Below are 20000 nucleotides of genomic sequence, written 5' to 3'. Positions count from 1 at the left end.
AAATCAGAATAGAAAGCTATTTTCTCTTTTTTAAGATTTTATTTACTTACTTTTAGAGAGAGGGGAAGGGAAGGAGAAAGAGGAAACATTAATGTGTGGTTGCCTCTTGCACATCCCCAACCACTAGGGACCGGGCCCACAACCCAGGCTTATGCCCTGGTGGGGAATCCAACCAGCAACCCTTTGGTTCGCAGCCTGCACTCAATCCACTGAGCTATAACAGCCAGGGCTAGAAAGCTATTTTCTTAAGGTTTTATTTATTTTTAGAGAGAAAGAAGGAAGAGAAAAAGAAACATCATTTGGTTGCCTTCCACACGCCCGACTTATAACCTGGCCCAGAACCCACACATATGCCCTGACTGGGAATAGAACCTGCAATCTTCTGGTTCAGAGGCCAGCACTCAATCCACTGAGCCACACCAGCCAGGTCAAAAAGCTACATGATATTCAATTATGATATTGATATTCTGCTTATGATATTCAATTCTCTAACTACTTAGATTATAATTTTTAAAAAGCTTACAAAAGTAGCCCTGGCTGATGTAGCTCAGTGGATTGAGCACAGGCCTGTGAACCAGAAGATTGAAGGTTCTATTCCCAGTCAGAGCACATGCCTGGGTTCCAGGCCAAGTCCCCAGTATAGGGTATGTGAGAGACAACCACACACTGATGTTTCTCTCCTTCTCTTTCTCCTTCCCTTCCCCCTTCTCTCTAAAAATAAGTAAATAAAATCTAAAAAAACTTACAAAAGTAAAAATACATTTAAATTATTTTCAAAGGTTATGTTAGGATTATTTACTAAAGAAGTATTACTGCTATTATTAAATGATAGAATGAAAAAAATTTAAGCATATCTAGAAAAGAACCAAAGCAATGATCATAAAGACAGGATAAAATATATTCCAACAAAAATTATGATTGTGACCTATATCTGACAGTCTTAGAAATGATGTGAATTTACAAAATATGCATATACTTCTGAAACCATCTTTTAGCATCTGAAATATTTTCAAATGCTTTTCTGGAAGCCATTTGGTTTCCTGTCTATTCATTTCACTCACTCTTCCATCCTTCCATCGCTTCAAACCAGAGTAACCTCTGTACAAACAAAGATCTGAAGACAATCTAACCAAATGCTAACATGTATTAAATCTGTATTGTGGAAATGCATTGGTATCCTTTAAATCATTCACCTATCCTGTTATGTTTGAAATATTTCAATAAAACATTTTAGAGTAATGGACCCAAAGAAATGGAAATAAAATTTGCTTTTAACAAGTTTATTTTTGTACATTTTAAATTTTTAATTTTCATGACACATTAGAAAAATATTTTTCTAATATCAAAATATGCAATTCTGTGGTACAGGTACATACTATAGGTGTTATCTTTTTTTAAAAGATTTTATTTACTTACTTTTAGAGAGAGAGGAAGGGAGGGAGAAAGAGAGGGTGAGAAACATCAGTGTGTGAGTGATACATTGACCAGTTGCTTCTTCATGACCCTAGCTGGGGACCTGGCCCACAACCCAGGCATGTGCCCTGACTGGGAATGGAACAAGTGACCTTTTGGTTCTCAGGCCAGGGCTCAATCCACCAAGCCTCATCAGCCAGGGCTATATGTGTTATCTCTAACTTAAAAAAATTAATCAAGAACTATGACCTGATATGCTACACAAAACTCTTCTTTGCTCATCCATTTGTCCCCTTTCACAGCCCCATTGTGGGGCTTTACAATATGGTTCTGTACACATCTCCATATCTACAAAGAATTAAGATGCTATATCAAAGAGGTCCAGAGTTATATAGTAGAAAATTAATTGGCTTAGTCATTGACACATGACATGAACCACTAGGGAGAGAAACAGAGCCAGAGAAAGTAACATAACACACAGAACAAGTAAAATAGAACACTGTCAATAAAGTCAAATAATATGAATATAAGGACATCATTTAAAATTTTTGCATTAAAAACAAAGTAACTTCTTTAAAATTATCATGTTTAGAATTTAGAATTGTTACTCACAAAGCTCCAAAAGCAACAGTACAGAGCCATATTTGTGATAAGGCACTTGACAGAGAGAAATCAAGGACCCAACATGGAACACAAGAAATATTATCTATAGAAGCAGTTAACCTTAGAAATAAAAAGGGAAAAAATGCATTCTTTCTCTACCTGCCTGTATTTTCTGACGTAAAAAGCCTTTTTAAAAAGAATCATAGAAAGGCAAAAAATACTTATTATGTATTTTAAAAAGCTGTTATCAGTTAAAGTTCAAACCCCTGTAAATATTTGACTCAGATATTTTTTGAGAACCAATGATAACCTTTTTACTAAAAACAGGGAGAAAAAAACAGATTTTAATTATGTTGTCAACTCTTTTTATCCAACAAACTTAGACTGATTATGGGACACTGTTATAGGTTCCAGGGATATAGAAGTAAGATACAGTGATTGGTTCTAGAGAACTTAGCCTAATGGAGCTGGATCTAACATTATAAACTTTAAAGTTATCTTCCTTGGTCCATAAAATGAAGCTGAACTTCAAACTCAGTCATTCTTGGCATCTTCTTGCAAATCAAATAGAATAATGTTCTATCTAGTTTGCTGTTAGAAAAGCTGTCGAATTATCTACTGATGAAATTAACTTTCATGAAAGAGTTTATAAAAATTTAGACAGATTGTATTTAAGGTAAACAAATAATAGCCAGCATTGAAAACAACATCAGTAATCTGCTCTCACAAAAGTAAATAAAATCAAGAAAAATTTCATGTTGAATCTACAGAACTCCTGGAGATTCTACTATACCTATGGTACATGTGCAAATATCATAAATGAGGAAGCAGGAGCTATTTCACAGCCAAATCAGTTGTCCGGCTTCAAAGAATCATAGCCTTCTTTCAAGAGGTCCCGCCATCTTTTAAGGAAACGTGCATTTTCTGTACACTTGAAGGCAAGCTCTTCCACTTGGGCTGATACTGCAGACGTGGCTTCAAGAAGTTTGGTTAATGAAAATGCTGCCTGAAATTTTAAAAAAAAAGTCAAACAATAGAAGTTTATTCATTAAACCCTCCTCTCATTTTATAGTCCAAAAATAGCTTAAAACCTTAACTCTAATGCTTAAGTTATTTTCTTTAAGAGCAAAAAAAAACTGCAAACCGAAACACCAGCTCTTTCAGGAAAACTAAAAAATTCTTTCACATGAAGTAAGCTAGAAAAATACCCATTATGCATGAGACATGACAAGTCAGTATTTTGTTTATTCGAAAATACACTGGAGTCTCTTTCGGCTCAACAAGGTTACTTGGACCCCTTGACACTAAGTACCAGAAGTATCTGAAGGACTTCATCATAAAAAACTCTTACTGATAAAGGGCATTATTTTGTCTTTTTACCTGTGCACACTTTAGACCATGAAAATGTATAGACCGAAGAACAGATACTCTTAGCGGACAAATGAATTCAACATAATTAAAACACATGCAGAAAATCCGAACCTTTGGGGGGAAACTCATTTCTTGAATTAAATGTTTTCTTCTACGATATAAAATAACACTGTTCCCAGAAGACACACCTGCACTCATTCTACATATTCACTTGAAACCAGTCTTGTTCAGCAAAAATAGCTGTATCAACACTTTGTTCATTTTTGAAAAAACAAATATTTAATCCAGGAGATATTGATTCCACAAAGTTCTCCCAGGAAGATTATACCCTAAATACTTCATTCACTTTACCCACTCAAGAGTCCTTAAATACTGAAACTGTGCCCCTTCACCCTCGCCTCCGCTGGTGGTGTCTGTATTAGGGTTGCAGTTTGTGTGCGCGCGCTTGTGTTATTCTGTGGAAATTCGAGATTCAACAGAAACCAACAGACCACCCATTCTAGAAATCAGAGGGAGAGATCTTTGTCTAAGCGGTTAAAGAAACCAATCTGGGCTACAGGGGCGGGGACTAACCCCTCCAAACTCGGTCCAGCGAAAAGAATGGCTGAAATAGACGTTAGCATTGTCAGCTGGCTCTGGGCAGGTGGCCAACTAGAACAGCGGACTCTTGAGTCCCACAGAGAGAAAAATCACAGCCTGAACCCAAGCGCCCACAGACAGAAAGAAGGGAAGATAACAGGACGGACAGAGGCAGCTCAAATCCTTGCAGCAGAGCGGCGTGGTTTCGAGTTACACGGATGATAGAAACCAGAAGGCGAAGCAAAAAGACCGGGGCCGGGTGGAGGAATAACCCCTAGGCGGAATCTAAAGGCGGACTCCTCAGGGGGCTGAAGGCAGAGAAGCGTCAAGCTAGGTGTACGGATTCCCAGTCCCTCCCTCCCTGGCCCCGCTGCAGTCCGTCTTTCAACAGGCGCCGGTGGGGACGCGGCCCCGGACCTGTAGGGCGACACTCACGTCTCCGATCTGCAACTCCACTTCCTCCAGCGGGTCCACCGTTTGACCGCTACCCCTGCTCGGAACAGGCCAGTCCAAACTCACTGGGACGCCGGGGGAAGATGTTGAAGAGGCATCTGAAGACGAGGGAGAGAAGGAAGGCGGAGGGGGCTGTGAAGAAACCTGCACCTCTTCATGATCTGCCATGGAGAAGGACTGCCGAACCCGAACTTGGCAGAACCGACACCAACTGTCTTTCAACCGCTCGCGCTCCAAGCCCAGAAGCCCCGCCCCTCCCACCCAAAATCCTGGCCATTCTCCTTGTGGGTGTTTACCGAATACCGCAAGCAAGGTTCATTTTTTCGAGACAGCCAATCAGATGCCAGTCAATTCACCCTTCGCAGAGCAGCTCACTGCTCCTGCGCAAAGTTCTATAGAGACTTATAAGACTCTTCTGCAAAAAAACTACAACTTCCAGGATGCTGTACGCGTCACTGCACGTTGAATTATGGGACTTGTGAGAACAAAGCGCAGACTCAAATTGACAACCTGAAGCCGCGGGCCATGCTGGGATTTGGAGTCCCTGTTTTCCTTTTTGAGTACTGGACACAGAAGACAGTGCTGGCCACTGCGTCATGCGTGGCGCCGGCGCAGAACGGGAAAGAGGCGGGAACGCCGAGAAACCAAAGCTGTCCGCTGAGCGAAGAGACAAACCAGCAGAAGGGTTGGTGTTTCGCGGCAGGTAATGGCGCCCCCTGAGGCCTAGAGGTCCAGCGCCTGCAAGCGAGCCAAAGACAGTCCTTCCGCTGTGTCCGACGAGAGTCCTGCTTACAGTGAACATGTTGGTGCCGCTAGCCAAGCTGTCCTGCCCGGGTGAGAGGGAACTTCGGGAGGGGAATAAGTGGAGAAAGGTCGAGTGGTTAGGGAGGAACGGACAGGGTCACACCTGGGGACTGTAGGCGCCTCTCTCCTCCCCAGTCTCCTTTCGTCGGCTTTCTCAGGCTAAACTAGGACAAAGGTCACGCTGCCTGCGCCAGGTGGTGGACCCTAGGTTCTTCTGCTGTTGTCCGAATTGGAAGAATTGACAACTAGGCGAAAGGTCATGAGCAGGGGAAACTTATCAACACGGTCCCCCTGAGCACTCCTGAACTGAATCGACCCAAATTCTGGTCCTGACCCTCATGTGTTACCTGTTGCATTGCTGGAAATAGGTGAAATAGTTGCACAGGTGTTTCCCCTTCAAAGACCAGAGACCTGAGTCTCGCAATCTGAGTTGCGTCTTTGTTGCCATCCTAGACTATTTTCAAGAATTTGAAGTCTGATCTGACACATCATGATTAACATTCTATTCAAAGTCACAAAATTATATCTAGAGCCAAGAATTTTTTTACATTGTCTTAACATTAACTCCAAGAGTTTATCGTGTTATGGGCGCTCCTAGAACCATCACGATGACTCGTGAAAATACCATATTACGTCTCCTTTCACTTAAAAAAAAAAGAATGATGCATTCAGATGATGTGGATGGTGGTTAGTTTTGTTTTACTTAAAAACAAAAACAATTTTATAAGAAGAATTTCACAACAGAATCTTGAATTCTCTTGCAGCTGATTTAATTTAGTTTGTCTTAGTTTATTAAGTTAATTTTCGGTTATGTAGTAAACAAGTATGTATATATTGCAAATTCAAGGATGTTCTTATGTGAATTTCATTAACATGGAATTTTGTCAAATTTGGCCATCATATATTAAGTAGAATTTTGTTTAAAGTTCCTGTTTCTCCTGCATGTATTATAACACCTAATGTGTAGATATATATATATACACACACACATATATATATATGTATGTGTTTTGGAATATCAAAGTAGTCAGATGCTGTCTGTCCTACTGCCTGATTTATTTGAAGTAATTCTTGAGCCAAGTGCTAACAAAATTCCACCAAAATTGCTATTTCCAATTTCTTTGGATACTTAAACCATTGCCACGTTCATAGCCTAGTGTTGGTACTACTGGAAACAGAGAAGGGCCCAAATGCACTGTCAGTGTGACTTTGATGGGGTGATATTATGAGTTCAATGGACTTTTGACTTCACTTCTCTAGGAAAATTCAGCCAAGGTGCCTGAGTGTACACATCTTTGAAGTGAAATATCAGATTTTTTTCAGAAAAGGAGTAAAGGTCATGACTTTTTTTTTACCCTCTGATGACATAAGATGTTCAGTGTTTCTTCATATGCTTATTTTCTATCTGTATATCTTTATTTCTTTGGTGAGTTGTCAGTTCAACTCTTTTGCCCATTTTTTGAGTTGTTTTCTTTTTGAATTTTATTAGTTCTTTGGATATTTTGAATGCCAGCCCTTTATCAGCTATGTGTTTTGCAGATATTTTCTTCCACTCTATAAATTATCTTTTTTTTTCTCATGTTCATCTTTTAAGGCTTCTGATTTTTATAACTCAGCTTGCATTTACCCAGAGAATGACAGTTAAAAAAAAGCATTAACCTGTTTTGTAATATCACAAGTGAATTATAAATGAGTATGTTAATGACAGAAAGTGTCACAAGGACTGTCTGATATTCAATCAACAAGTATTTATACCTGTAAGTGTAGGCTAAGACTAGGATTTACCGTATTTTTGGACTATAAGACGCACCCCCCCAATTTGAGAGGAAATGGGTGTCTCTTAGAGCCCAAATGTAGCTTACCTGGCACACCGTGAGAGGTGTGGTGGTGGAACGGGGTCACAGATCATTAAATATTTTACCATACTTTTTGCTTCAAAAATTTTTTTCCTATTTTCCTCCTCTAAAACCTAGGTGCATCTTATGGTCCTAAAAATACGGTATCCCACAACAAGGAAAAGGCAAATAGTTGAGGACTATGCTATCTATTGATAGCATATAGACAACTAAGCAAGACATTTATGTTTATATCATTTTTGATCGTATAGATGTTTTAAATTTTTAGTTAAATGATTTTTGAAATTTTTACCATAACCTTTCTAAATCTAAGACTCTAAATAAAATTACCAGTGGTTTCCTTATAATCTCTTTTTTAAAATATTTTATTTATTTATCTTTAGAGGGGAAGGGAAGGAGAGAGGGAGAGAAACATCAATGTATGGTTGCCTTTCGTGCATCCCCTGCTGGGAACTGGCCTGCTGGGAACTGGTCTGCAACCCAGGCATGTGCCCTGACTGGGAATCGAACCGCGGTTGTCTGGTTTGCAGGCCCGTGCTCAATCCACTGAGCTACACCAGCCAGGGCCTTATAATCTTTTGTATAGCACTCTAACTGTTCTTTATTTATAAGTTTTATTGAGATATATTACATATCATACAGTTCACACCAGCTAAAGTGTACAATTCAGTGGCTTTTAGTATATTCACGGAGTTGTGCAACCACTACCGCAGTCTATTTTAGAACATTTTCATCACCTGGCATAGAAACGTTATACCCATTAGCAGTCACTCCCAACCCCTCCAGTGCCATACAGCAACTCATCAGCTTCCTGTCTCTGTCAAGGAGTCTATTCTGGATATTTCATACGCACGGACTCATATAATATGTGGGTTTTTTTCTGGCTTCCCTCAGCATAATGTTTCCAGTGTTCATCCATGTTGTAGCATATATCACTACCTAATTTCTTTTTATTGCTGAATGATATTACATTGTATGGATGTATTGCTTTATTTATCAGTTCAGTAATGGACATTTGAGTTGTTTTCACTTTTTGATTGTTATGAATAGTGCAACTGTCAACATTTGTATAAAGTTTTTGTGTAGACATATGTTTTTTTATTTATTTTAGGTATATACTTAGAGTGAGTCGTATAGGAACTCTGTGTTTCACATTTTAAGGAACTGCCAGGCTGTTTCCGAAGTGGCTGACCATTTAACATTCCTACCAGCAGTATATGAGCTTTCCAGTTTTTCCACATGCTCATTATCATGTGTTATTATCTACCTTATCGAATATAACTACCCCAGTGTATAGAAAGTGGTACCTTACTATGATTTTTATTTGTATTTCCCTGATGGTTAATGATCTTGAACATCTTTTCATGCTTTTCATGTAGTTATTGACTACTTATATATCTCCTTTGGAGCAATGTCTATTTAGAATCTTTGTCTGATTTAATTTTTTTTTATTATTAGAAATGAGTGCTTTAGATATGCTAGATATAAGTCCTTTATCGTATATATGATTAGCAAATATTTTTCTCCCATTCCATGGGTTATCTTTATACTTTCTTGGTGGTATCCTTTGAAGCACAAAAAGTTTTAGTTTTGGTGAAGTACAGCTTATCTATTTTCTCCTTTCTTGATTCTTTTTTTTTAAATATTTTATTTATTTATTTTTAGAGAGAAGGAAGGGAGGGAGAAAAAGAGGGAGAGAAACATCAGTGGCCCCACTGGGGACCTGGCCCACAACCCAGGCATGCGCCCTGACTGGGAATCAAACTGGTGACCCCTTAGTTCGCAGCCCATCCTCATTCAACTGAGCTATACCAGCCAGGGCGAGTTGATTCTGATTTTGATGGCATAGCTAAGAAATGATTGTTCTAAGGTCGCAAAAATTTACACCACTGTGGGGGTTTTTTAATTTTATATAGTTTTAGCTCTTATATTTGGGCCTTTGATCCTTTTTAAGTTAACTTTGTATCATAATCTTAATTTTTTCATTTTTTATTTTGAAATAATTTTAGATTTGCAGAAGAGTTGAAAAATAGCACAGAGTTTCCATATACCCTTTGCTCAGAACAAAGGGTATATGGAAACTCTGACTTCTTACATAACTATAGCATAATTATCAAAACTAAGAAATTTATATTGATACAATACTATTAACTAAACTACAGACTTTATTCAGATTTCCTTTTCCTGTTCCAGGATCCAGTCCAGGGTACCACATTGCTTTGAGTTGTCATATCTCCTCTTCAGTCTACTTCAGTGTGACAGTTTCTCCTTTCTTGTCTCCCTTGGCCTTGACACTTTCTGTATGGACTGGCCAGGCATTTTGTGGAATGACTTTCAGTCTGAGTTTGTTATGATTTCTCATGATTAGACAGAGGTTATAGATTTGGTGGAAGTAGACCACAGAGCCAAAGAGCCCTTCTCGTGTAATCAAGAGTATGTGACACCAGTACATCTTATTGCTGCAATATTAAACTCCATCACTTGTTTAAAGTATCTGCCGTATTTCTCCACTGTGAAGTTAATATTCTTCTTTTCTCATACTCTGCTAGTTGGAAGTGAGTCACTAAATGTAGCCCACACTCAAAAAGCAGGAGAAGTCAAATAATTTGTCAATATATCACCATTATCTTTTATACCTTGACTTTCTCGGTTAAAATTGTTGGCCAAATGGAATTTCTTTTTTATATAAAAAAAGAGGTATGCTTTTTTTGAAATGACTTTCTACCTATGTCTGTACCACTTAATGAGTAACCATCTCTTCTCCCTGATTTGAAATGACATTTTTGCCATGCACCAAATCCTTATGTTATTCTGTTTCTAAACACTTTATTCTGTTTCTTTGATTATTCTGTTCCTTGTCCCTTATTCTTTTAATTATTGTAGTTCCATATATAAGTTTTTATATCTTTCAGGGCTAGTCCCAAAGGAGGAGTTTTTGTCCTTTTTTTTATGATGGAAAGGATTATCAAAGAGAAGAATGCCAGGGAAGGGAGTCAGAAATTGCAAACAACAGCGAGGGGAGGGTATCAGCTGGAAGAATGTCCCTAGGAAGATGGGAGGGTAAGCCTTCATATTCAAGTGGAAGGATTAATCTGAGAGAGGAGAAAAGTCATCTCTTGTATAACCTGAGAGAATGAGCACAGGATGGATACAAACACAGATTACATTAGAGGTTGTTGCCAACAAATTGAGAAAGTTCCCACCTAATTGCTTCTGTCTTTCTATGAGGTTTGATGTGCTAGGTTATCTGCTCCAGGTAAGAGAGGAAGGAGATGGAGTTGAAGGTTTAAGGATAACAGAAATTTAATGAACATTCTTGCAGATCAATCTTTTTACACTTCTGTTTATTTCCATAAAATTTTATTTCCTAACTCAGATTTTATAGAGAGATTGATAGATATAGACATATACATACATATGCTCTCAAAAAATATTGCCATATATAGAGTCAACCTAATAAGAAGTGTTGATCATAAAACTCAGTTTGCCCATAGTGTTCCTATTACTCTCAAAAGTATCTAGTTTGCATTGTAAATTATATGGTCATCCTATTTATAGGTTAAGCTTGACATGAGCTAAACTGAATAAATTAGTTTATTAGGTTCTTTACAATATTGTAATTTGAAAACATTGCTTTATGAGAAGAAGGTAACTGAACAGTTCATCTAGGAAAGGGTACAGTCTATTTCAGTTATTGTCACAGCTAACAGCTCTATAGCGTAGACCTAACTGTTCACTGAATGTCTGCAGTTTTGATATGGTCAGACTATATACAAGTTTCCAAATATAAGGCATCCTGTGTAATACAATTTTAGGTCATGAAGGTACCTTTGAGATCATCTGTGATTCTTCACTTCGGGTAAGGAAACAAATTAAGTGATTTGTTTAGGTCCTAGGGCTAATTAATAGAAAACTAATGGGAAACCAGCTCTGATCTCCAATCCTATTTTTTTTTCATTTTTGTTCAGTTAACTGAGGAAAATGAATTAAAAAATAATAACAATATTCATATTTTTGTGCAGCATATCAGTGCCTTCGTGCTTTAAAAATCAGGAAACTTTATCTACCTCTGTGTGCTAGAAGATGGGCTTCAACTTCTGCTGTACCTCGAATTACTACTCACTACACCATTTATCCCCGGGATAAGGACAAACGATGGGAAGGTAAGTAATAATTTGTGTAAAATTGTTGAGACTCTGTAGATACTCTCATTTTATAAAGGGAAAATGATAGTATCTTTATAGATAGTATCTCTATGAAGATAATGATACTAATAATATCTGTGAAGATACTATCATTTTCCAAAGGGAAATATTTTTCATGATAGTGTACAATCATCTAATATAGATTTACAAATCTATTATAATACATATTAGCATTTAGAAGAAGAAATATTTGCTAAATTTATAATATAATATTAAATCTGAAAGCCAAAAGTTGGTTTATGGAAGCTAAAATAAGACATGCACTGGGAATGAAGACAACGTCCAGCTAATACAGTGCTACACCTTAGTGCAGTTCTCAGTCAAGGCAAACGGGCAATTCCTATAATTAATGTTCTAACACATAGTGGGTATATAAGCCAGCATGTGATTTTAACAGGTCATAGTCATCCCAGACTTTTATGTTGTTTTTTTTGTTTTGTTTGTTTTTGGAAATTTTGCTTCTTCCTCCCAGGAGTGAACATGGAGAGGTTTGCAGAAGAAGCGGATGTAGTAATAGTTGGTGCGGGCCCGGCAGGGCTCTCTGCTGCTATTCGGCTGAAGCAGTTGGCTGCTGAACATGAAAAGGACATCCGTGTGTGTCTGGTGGAGAAAGCTGCTCAGATAGGAGCTCATACTCTCTCAGGGGCTTGCCTTGACCCCCGTGCTTTTGAAGAACTGTTCCCAGACTGGAAGGAGAAGGGAGTATGAAAAATTGTTTTTTTACAAAAAGTCTAATCTTATTGTTTCTTTATTTCCAAATTACTAGAATATGAGAAACGTTTTTATGTAATTCTGTCTTTTACAGGATAATTACTGACTATTTATAATGGGGAAAAATATATTAAATCATATCAAATATAGTTATAATTTTAAGATATTAACTTATATAACGCCTTCTATGTGTTGCTTTTATGTCCTAGATTTATAAGAAGGCATTATCTTGAGAAGATCTTTGAATATTTGTACCAAATGAAATATAGCATTTTGATTTTAAGGTTGTTTCTTAACTTTCTCCATAGGTGTTTATATCACTGTTCTTAATAAAGTGTTATTTAAATTTCCTGGGACATTGCAATATCTGACCCCAAGGAGGATAATCTCATCTGATTTTCTAAAGCGGTAAATCATGGTCACCCATAACCTAAGCAGGAAAGGCACTGGTATGATATGCAGAGAACTGTGTGCCAGTTTTACTGCTCTTGTAATTTGCGTGACCTTGGTTAAAATTGTACTCTATATGTATTCAGTTTTTTCTTATGTAAGATGGGTTATATTACAGCTATTCTCCCATTAAGGTTAGAATATTTAGTATCTGTGAATATACTTTGTAAAACATTGTATAAATATTTCTGTATTCTTTCCATATGGAATAAGTTCCAAAATTTTTATCTCTTCTGTTCTTTCTAAAATATCAAGCTCCTTTAAACTTGAAATACTTGAATTATGCTTCATTAATTTTCTCCTTTTAATATTAGGTTGGAAATAGGTATAATTAAATGATTATTGATATAATTAAATGATAATTAAATTGATTATTATCGATTGTAGTAGAAAAAATTTTTACAGCAAAACCCTATATAGCTAGGCAGAAACAATTCATTACATACATGTTTACTGTCCTTATCCAAGGGAAAAATAAAACTTGTCTTCTCTTTTCATTAAGCAGGAAGTTACAGCTTGGAGCATGTTCCTAAGCTAAACTCCCACCAACAGGGGGAGCCAGGGAGCCTTCCTCCTTGACATTCACTTTTCAAAGATGACTCCAAAGTCCCCAAAAAAGGCATTCCTGGGATGCAAAACTGGCTTATTTAGGTTTTAAAAAGATTACCATACATATCAAAGAGACAAAGGAAGGATTCATAGTCTAATTTTTCTAAAGAAAAGAATGAAAGAAAATTGAAAATTTACTTTTTGATATAGTTTTTAAAAATTATTTGTATTTACCTTTACAAATATGAGCCTCCTTTTCTTTCCTTATTTTATTTCTAGGCTCCACTTAACACTCCTGTAACAGAAGATAGGTTTGGGATTTTAACAGAGAAATACAGAATTCCTGTGCCAATTCTTCCAGGTAAGATATGGTATAGAATCATAGAATCATAGAATTCTACATCCAGAAGGAGCTACATTTCATCCTGTGAAATCCCTTCCTTTTACAGATGAGAAAGCTGAAGTCCAGATGTTTGTAGGACATACCTAGAGTTATACAGTTAACTTACAGGAAAGCAGGACTAGAATCCAGTTCTCTAGTCTTCCACTGGAAAAACTGAGATAGCCTTGTAAACCAGCTTGGAACTTTTTTTCCCTCACCCAAGAATATGTTTATTGATTTTAGAGCACAGGGAAGGGAGAGAGAAAGAGAGAAACATCAATCAGTTGCTTCCCATATACACCCCTATGGGGGATCAAACCTGCAACGTTTTGGTGCGTAGGACAGTATTCCAGCCAACTGAGCCACCTGACCAGGACCCAACAAGGAATTTTTTATTTAATGCTATCATGTTTTTTGGTGTTTTTTTAAGATTTTATTTATTTATTTTTAGAGAAGAAGGGAAGGAGAGAAGGAGAGAAATGTCAATGTATGGTTGCCTCTCTTGCATCCCCCGCTGGAAACTGGCCTGCAACCCAGGCATGTGCCCTGACTGGGAATCAAACCGCGATCATGTGGTTCCCAAGCCTGCACTCAATCCACTGCGCCACACCAGCCAGGGCAATGCTGTAATGTTTTTAATTTAATAATCAGACCTCTAGACCAAAATTATAGAACACAAATTGAAATTGTGACCATAAGAAAATGTGTATATTTATTCAGAAATTATACATTGGTCCTGGCTGGTGTGGCTCAGTGGATTGAGCACTGGCCTACAAACCAGAGGGTCACCAGTTTGATTCCAAGTCAGGGCACATGTCTGGGTTGTGGGCCAGGTCCCTGGTGGGGGTCGGATGGGAGGCAGCCACACATGAATGCTTCTCTCCCTCTCTTTCCCCTTCCCTTCTCCTCTGTGTAAAAATAAATAGATAAATATCTTTTTTTAAAGAAATTATACACTGATTAGAATTTTTTAATTAAGTATGTATGTTTTGAAGTATTTATGAATTTTTAACTAAGTATTTATGTTTTTGAGATTTATGTTATTTATGCTTTAAATTAAGTATTTATGTTTTGGGTTTTTTTATCAATAAAAAGTCAAATTTATAAATTAAGCATTTATTTGTAGGTCTCCCAATGAATAATCATGGCAATTACATTGTACGCTTGGGACATGTAGTAAGCTGGATGGGAGAGCAAGCAGAAGCCCTCGGTGTTGAAGTGTACCCTGGTTATGCTGCTGCTGAGGTTTGTATAGTTTCGTTTAGTTTTAATTATAGAAAGTAATCTGGTTTTCTCTTGAATATAAACCAAAAATGGTACAAGGTAAAGAAATAAATATTTTAGAAAAGCCACAGGATTTTAGAATTGCAAGATTAGAGGGAATCTTAAAAAGATCTGTATAACCCAGAATACTTAATTCCTTATATTGTACCCATGTCAAGTGATGGTCTAACTGATGATCGAAACCCCATTAGGGATGAAGAGATCTCTGTCTTTTCATTGGATAATGAATTGTTGGTAATGTTCTCTTATGTTAATTAGAAAGTTACTTAATATTTTATGTAGAACAAATCTGTGCCCTCTTCCAATTGGAAAGAACCCTCTCATTTATAGTTATGCCCTGCTCTTCTTCCTTACCTTTACTCTTATATTTTTTCTTTTCCAAGTTAAATATTCTCAATCCTTTGAGTCATTATGGTACATAGTTTGAGTTCCTTCAGTACTCTCACTGCCCTCCTCTGAACACATTTCCCCGTCATCGCCTGTAAGGAGGCATCCAGAAGGAGTACACTGCTTCAGGCCTAGGGTAGAGGAGGGCTGTCATCTTCCTTTGAGAAAATGTCCTCTGTTAATTCACTCAGAGTAACTCTTTTGGCAACCATCACATCCTGTTGATTTTCACTAAGTATTATTGGGGAAATTATTAAAAATAAAGTCTGCCAACTCAAAAAAAAATCACCTTTACAAATTATAAAAACAATTTTATTTTTTTATATTGTTAAGATTTTTTTTATTTTTTTAAATATTTTAGGCCCTGGCTGGCATAGCTCAGTGGATTAAGCGTGGGCTGTGAACCAAAGTGTCGCCAGTTCAATTTCCAGTCAGGACACATGCCTGGGTTGCAGGCCAGGTCCCCAGTGGGGGCACATGAGAGGCAACCACACATGGATGTTTCTCTCCCTCTCCCTCCCTTCCCCTCTCTCTAAAAGTAAATAAATGAACATTTAAATATATATATATATTTTTAATTGTTTATACTCTTATTTTGGTCCCAGTTTTTTCTCCCTCTGCTCCCCTCCACCCAGCCCACCCCCACTCCCACGGGTAATCCCCACACCATTGTCCATGCCCACAGATAATGCATGTGTGTTAACTCTGACTAATCCCTTCACCTGCTTTCATTCAGTCCCCACCTCCCCGCTCCTCTCTTACAGCTGTCAGTCTGTTCCATGTTTTTATGCCTCTGGTTCTGTTTTGCTCATTAGCTTATTTTGTTCATTAGATTACCACTCATAAGTGGGATCATATGGTACTTGTCTCTCACTGACTGCTTATTTCACTTAGCATAATTGTCAGTTTTATTCTTGAATAAGTATTAACCTAATACTTATTAGGTTAGTGCGTGTCACCGGCAGTCTGCTAGGGAGATTGCCAATACAGAAAGAAATCTCATCCATTTATATAGCCATGTAGATAGAATCTGTTACATACACATTGTCTGTATCCAAAGGAAAAACTTCTTGGGACAGGCAGGAAGTTAAAACCTAGAGCCAAGCACCCATCCCGGATTTCCACGGAGACAGGAAGACAGAACACCATCCTCTCTGATGCTCGCATTCATTCAAACATGTCTCCTAGGCTCCCGAGAAACTTGTTTGTGAGATGCTCATCCAGCGGGGATCTTATTTGGCTTTTAAAAAGAGTCACATATATCTCAGACAGTTAAGTTTTCTAAAGGATTTGCTGAAAGAATCTTGATTGGAAGAGAAGTTCTTTTTGTTTTAGTAACAGAAAATTCCAAATAATTTTATATTTGTTCTTACCCTTACAGTATGTAAGTCAAATAGAAACACAGGACTGTGGCTATTGTTGCTCAGTTGGTTGCAGTGCCATCCTGTAACCGAAAGAAAAGTTGCAGGTTCGATCCTCAGGGCACATACCTGGGTTGTGGGTTCAATCCCCGGTCCAGGCACATAGGAAGGTAACGGATCGCTGTGTCTCTCTCGCATCACTGTTTCTCTCTCTCCCTTCTTCTCTCCCTTTCTCTCTCTCAAAAAGCAATGAAAATATGTCCTGGGGTGAGAATTTAAAAATTTTAAAAAGACAAAACAAAAACCATTTGGGTTTCTGCATTATACTTGCTACTGATTTGTTTTCCCAACCCATACATGTGCATTTGGCATTTTGGGCCCAAATCTGGGCCTTTGTATTTCTCCTGGTTAAAATGTTCTTGGGATCAGTGTCAAAGCTACAAATAGGTGCTTTGTAAATCAATGATTTTCACTTTTTGAGTACACACACACTTATACTCGCTTGCACCTCCTCTTTTCCTCATTCCCTTAAAAATCATTATCAGTAGATTAATGATATCAGGTTTTGATAGATGTCAGGTTTTGATACGCTCTGAGCCAGACTTCAGTTCTAGTTCATAGGTACATTCCGTTTTCAAAGTATCAGAGAAAACATTTATATCGGTTTGTTTGTTTTTTTTTTTTTCATATCCATTGCTGTTAACCCAGTTGTGCCTTTCCACCCCCGGGCTCTCTGTTGTGTCATTGTAGTGCATTTTGTACTTTCCTATCCAAAGAGCAGCTTTCTCCAGAGAGGAAACAATAACATTTCCCATCCTCAAAAGTATACTTTTGACCCATTTTTCTGCTTTCTTTCCCTTTTTTCTTGCTTCAGAAATAAACTTTAATCATCTCTGGGCTGTCTTCAACCTCTGTGGTTTTTTTTGTTACATTTTTTGATAGTTCTTTTTGGGGAGGGTGGTTGTAGCTCATTTGGGACAGAGGCTGTCCTGACACTGTTCTCTTTCCATCCACCCTGATGGTCTCCATTCGTTATAGGCTTTGAATTCAGGTTCTGTATGTGTGTTTGTGACACCTGAACAGTTCATACCACTTTGGGCTCTATTTTACCAGTGTTTTAGTGACTCTCAAGTAGCATCCTCATTTTCTTCCTAATCACAGTTGAAGCCTTTCTTTGATTTCCAACCATTTTATACTCTAAAAGTAGGTAGCTTAGAAACATGTCTCCTTTTGCCTAAGCATTTTAAAGCCTGTATGTCTATAATCTAGAGAACATGTTCATTTTCTAAAAAACCTAAGGCTATTTATTGTTTCTTTTCAAGGTTATTATGAATCCTGAGGTGATAACGAAGTATTTTTATTTTAGATCCTTTTCCACGAAGACGGTAGTGTGAAAGGGATTGCCACTAATGATGTAGGGGTACAGAAGGATGGTGCACCAAAGGTGAGTGTTTTAATAATTGTGTGCTTCACAAACGGACAGATTTAAAAAACCGATTTAAACTTAATAATTTGGTCTGCCTACAAACTGCATATTAAGTGTACCTTAGAATATAATTATTAATTTGGAATTTTTCTCATTAGGAAAATACTCACATGTATGTATATATATGACATGATAATCACTATACCTTAAAAAACAGAAGTTACCGTTAACATATGAAAGATGTTCAAATTCTCTCATAACCAAAGATATTAAATTAAGGAGAGTTGGGAGGGATAAGGGCCAGAAACTGTGCAGAAAAGAAAAAAGAAACACATAAAAAATATTAAATTAATTATAATGAAATAATTCTCACTATTTAGACTGAAACTCTTTAACTCCAAGGATATTCATGTGAGCAGTGCTTATAATAGTAAAACAGTGTAACAACCTGAATGTCCAGCTATTGAGAATTGATTTAAAAAATAGGGGAATCTGTTCAAGCATTAAAAATGAATACTTTATTTGGTATATTTGCCTTAGGCAAATCACTTTATGATGTAATATGAAAGCAATCATAAAAGTTTGCCAGTATAAACCTATTTTGTATGAATGACTCATACACACATGTAATACTTGAAAATATATGAATAGAGAAATATCAGACATATTTCTGACATTCCACGAGACATATTCCATGAGACTTTTCTGATTATTCCATATTTCTTTATTCAGTAACTTTATTGAGTTCCTGTCATATGCCAGATACAAGTGCAAAATACAGAGGTCAGAAGAGAGAAATAAGACTTTAACTGTAGCTTTTTCCCCCTGGAAAAAACATTTCAGTTTTACTATATACATTAGGCAATAGAGAACAAGTAAAATAAACAAGTAACTGAAGAACATATTTAGTATGGTGCTGTTTGTGTTAGAAGATATAAGTAGGCTCTGTTTTTTATTCATCGAAATTTTCTGACCTGAAAATTTTACAACAGAGCCATTAATAGTGTTTTTTTGCTTTAAATGATTTAAATGATTAGACTGGAAAATCAGGAACAGTGGGGAAATGGCCTTTCATTTTTCTCTTTATGTTTATTTATTTAGACTAAATATAATTTTTTTAGATCTTTTTTAGCATAAGCATGCTTTCTTGACTGTTTTAATTCTTACAAACTTAATCATTCAGTCAAGTACTTTTGCAGTAAAAAATTAAAATATAACAGACACAAGATATATTATTAAATTTAAATTAGATTTCACTCATAACAGTACTTAGTTTTATTTCTACTGTATTTTCATTGTCTTTTCTACATCTGAATTACAGTGCAATTCAAAACTGACCAGAATGCGAATATTTTTTAAATTGTCAGATGCTGCAGTTTAACATTTTTATCTTTTAGACAACATTTGAGAGAGGACTAGAACTACACGCCAAAGTTACAGTTTTTGCCGAGGGTTGCCATGGACATCTAGCCAAACAGTTGTACAAGAAGTTCGATTTGAGGGCCAGTTGTGATCCCCAAACCTACGGGATTGGACTAAAGGAGGTATCCTGGTTTGTTTTTGTAAATTGAATGTTGAAAGGTAGAGCTTTAAATTAATTTGCATTATAATGTAATTATAGTGTTGATTTAATTTTGCAGTTTTATTTTCCATTGACTTGAAATGTTCATCATGAGTAAAAATATTTGAGATATTTTTCAAAGGGATAGAAAATATATACTAACCAAAATTTATTAGTATCTAAATTATATCTACATGTTATAATTGGTTATTCAGATATTTCTGAAAGAAGTCTTCAATTTGAAAACATTTGTAACGTTGATTTTTTTCATATGCTGCTTATAGAATGACCACATCATACAAGAATTTTTTATTCAAAATTGTAATGTGAAGGTAATTTAGTTTATGAAACATATACTCAGTTATGATATATTGACATGAAACCTAAAATTTAGATAGGTTAAGTGTTATATATTTTCTCAATTTATCCAATCTCTACATACTTTTTTCAAACTTCAGGTTTATTAGAATGTAAAAGTTTCATTATATCCTTTTGTTTGATTTTATTTTTAGAGTAAAGCTCAGAAAGGTTTAAATTTTGTATATAACTAGAGTCGATATATTATGAATAAGGGCTTACTGTTTTGGTAGATTGCACATGATATC

The 20000-nt window shown here is 36.6% G+C and overlaps 2 protein-coding genes across 2 annotated transcripts in view; one reads left to right on the top strand and one right to left on the bottom strand.

Annotated features, from left to right (window-relative positions):
- Positions 1–1264: 1264 nt before the first annotated feature.
- On the bottom strand, positions 1265–4658 carry CUNH4orf46 (chromosome unknown C4orf46 homolog). The gene is made up of 2 exons (XM_037125740.2): positions 4402–4658; positions 1265–3022 (listed from the first exon to the last, which is right to left on the bottom strand). The coding sequence occupies exons 1-2, from the start codon at positions 4585–4587 to the stop codon at positions 2867–2869; spliced, it is 342 nt and encodes a 113-aa protein (XP_036981635.1). The 5' UTR covers positions 4588–4658; the 3' UTR covers positions 1265–2866.
- Positions 4659–5010: 352 nt separating this feature from the next.
- Positions 5011–20000, top strand: part of ETFDH (electron transfer flavoprotein dehydrogenase) — a 31923-nt gene continuing 16933 nt past the window's right edge. The window contains exons 1-7 of the mRNA XM_037125692.2: positions 5011–5253; positions 11102–11242; positions 11757–11986; positions 13274–13355; positions 14503–14621; positions 17775–17852; positions 19232–19378. Coding sequence (XP_036981587.1) covers positions 5220–5253; positions 11102–11242; positions 11757–11986; positions 13274–13355; positions 14503–14621; positions 17775–17852; positions 19232–19378 — 831 coding nt within the window. The 5' untranslated portion in view covers positions 5011–5219. The remainder of the gene's footprint in view (positions 5254–11101; positions 11243–11756; positions 11987–13273; positions 13356–14502; positions 14622–17774; positions 17853–19231; positions 19379–20000) is intronic.

The sequence above is a fragment of the Artibeus jamaicensis genome, unplaced genomic scaffold (assembly GCF_021234435.1).
Source record: "Artibeus jamaicensis isolate MK-2021 breed Jamaican fruit bat unplaced genomic scaffold, CSHL_Jam_final scaffold_537, whole genome shotgun sequence".
In the NCBI taxonomy this organism is placed as follows: domain Eukaryota; kingdom Metazoa; phylum Chordata; class Mammalia; order Chiroptera; family Phyllostomidae; genus Artibeus; species Artibeus jamaicensis.
Note: the sequence above shows the minus strand (reverse complement) of the source record. Positions and strands in the feature narration are given on the sequence as shown.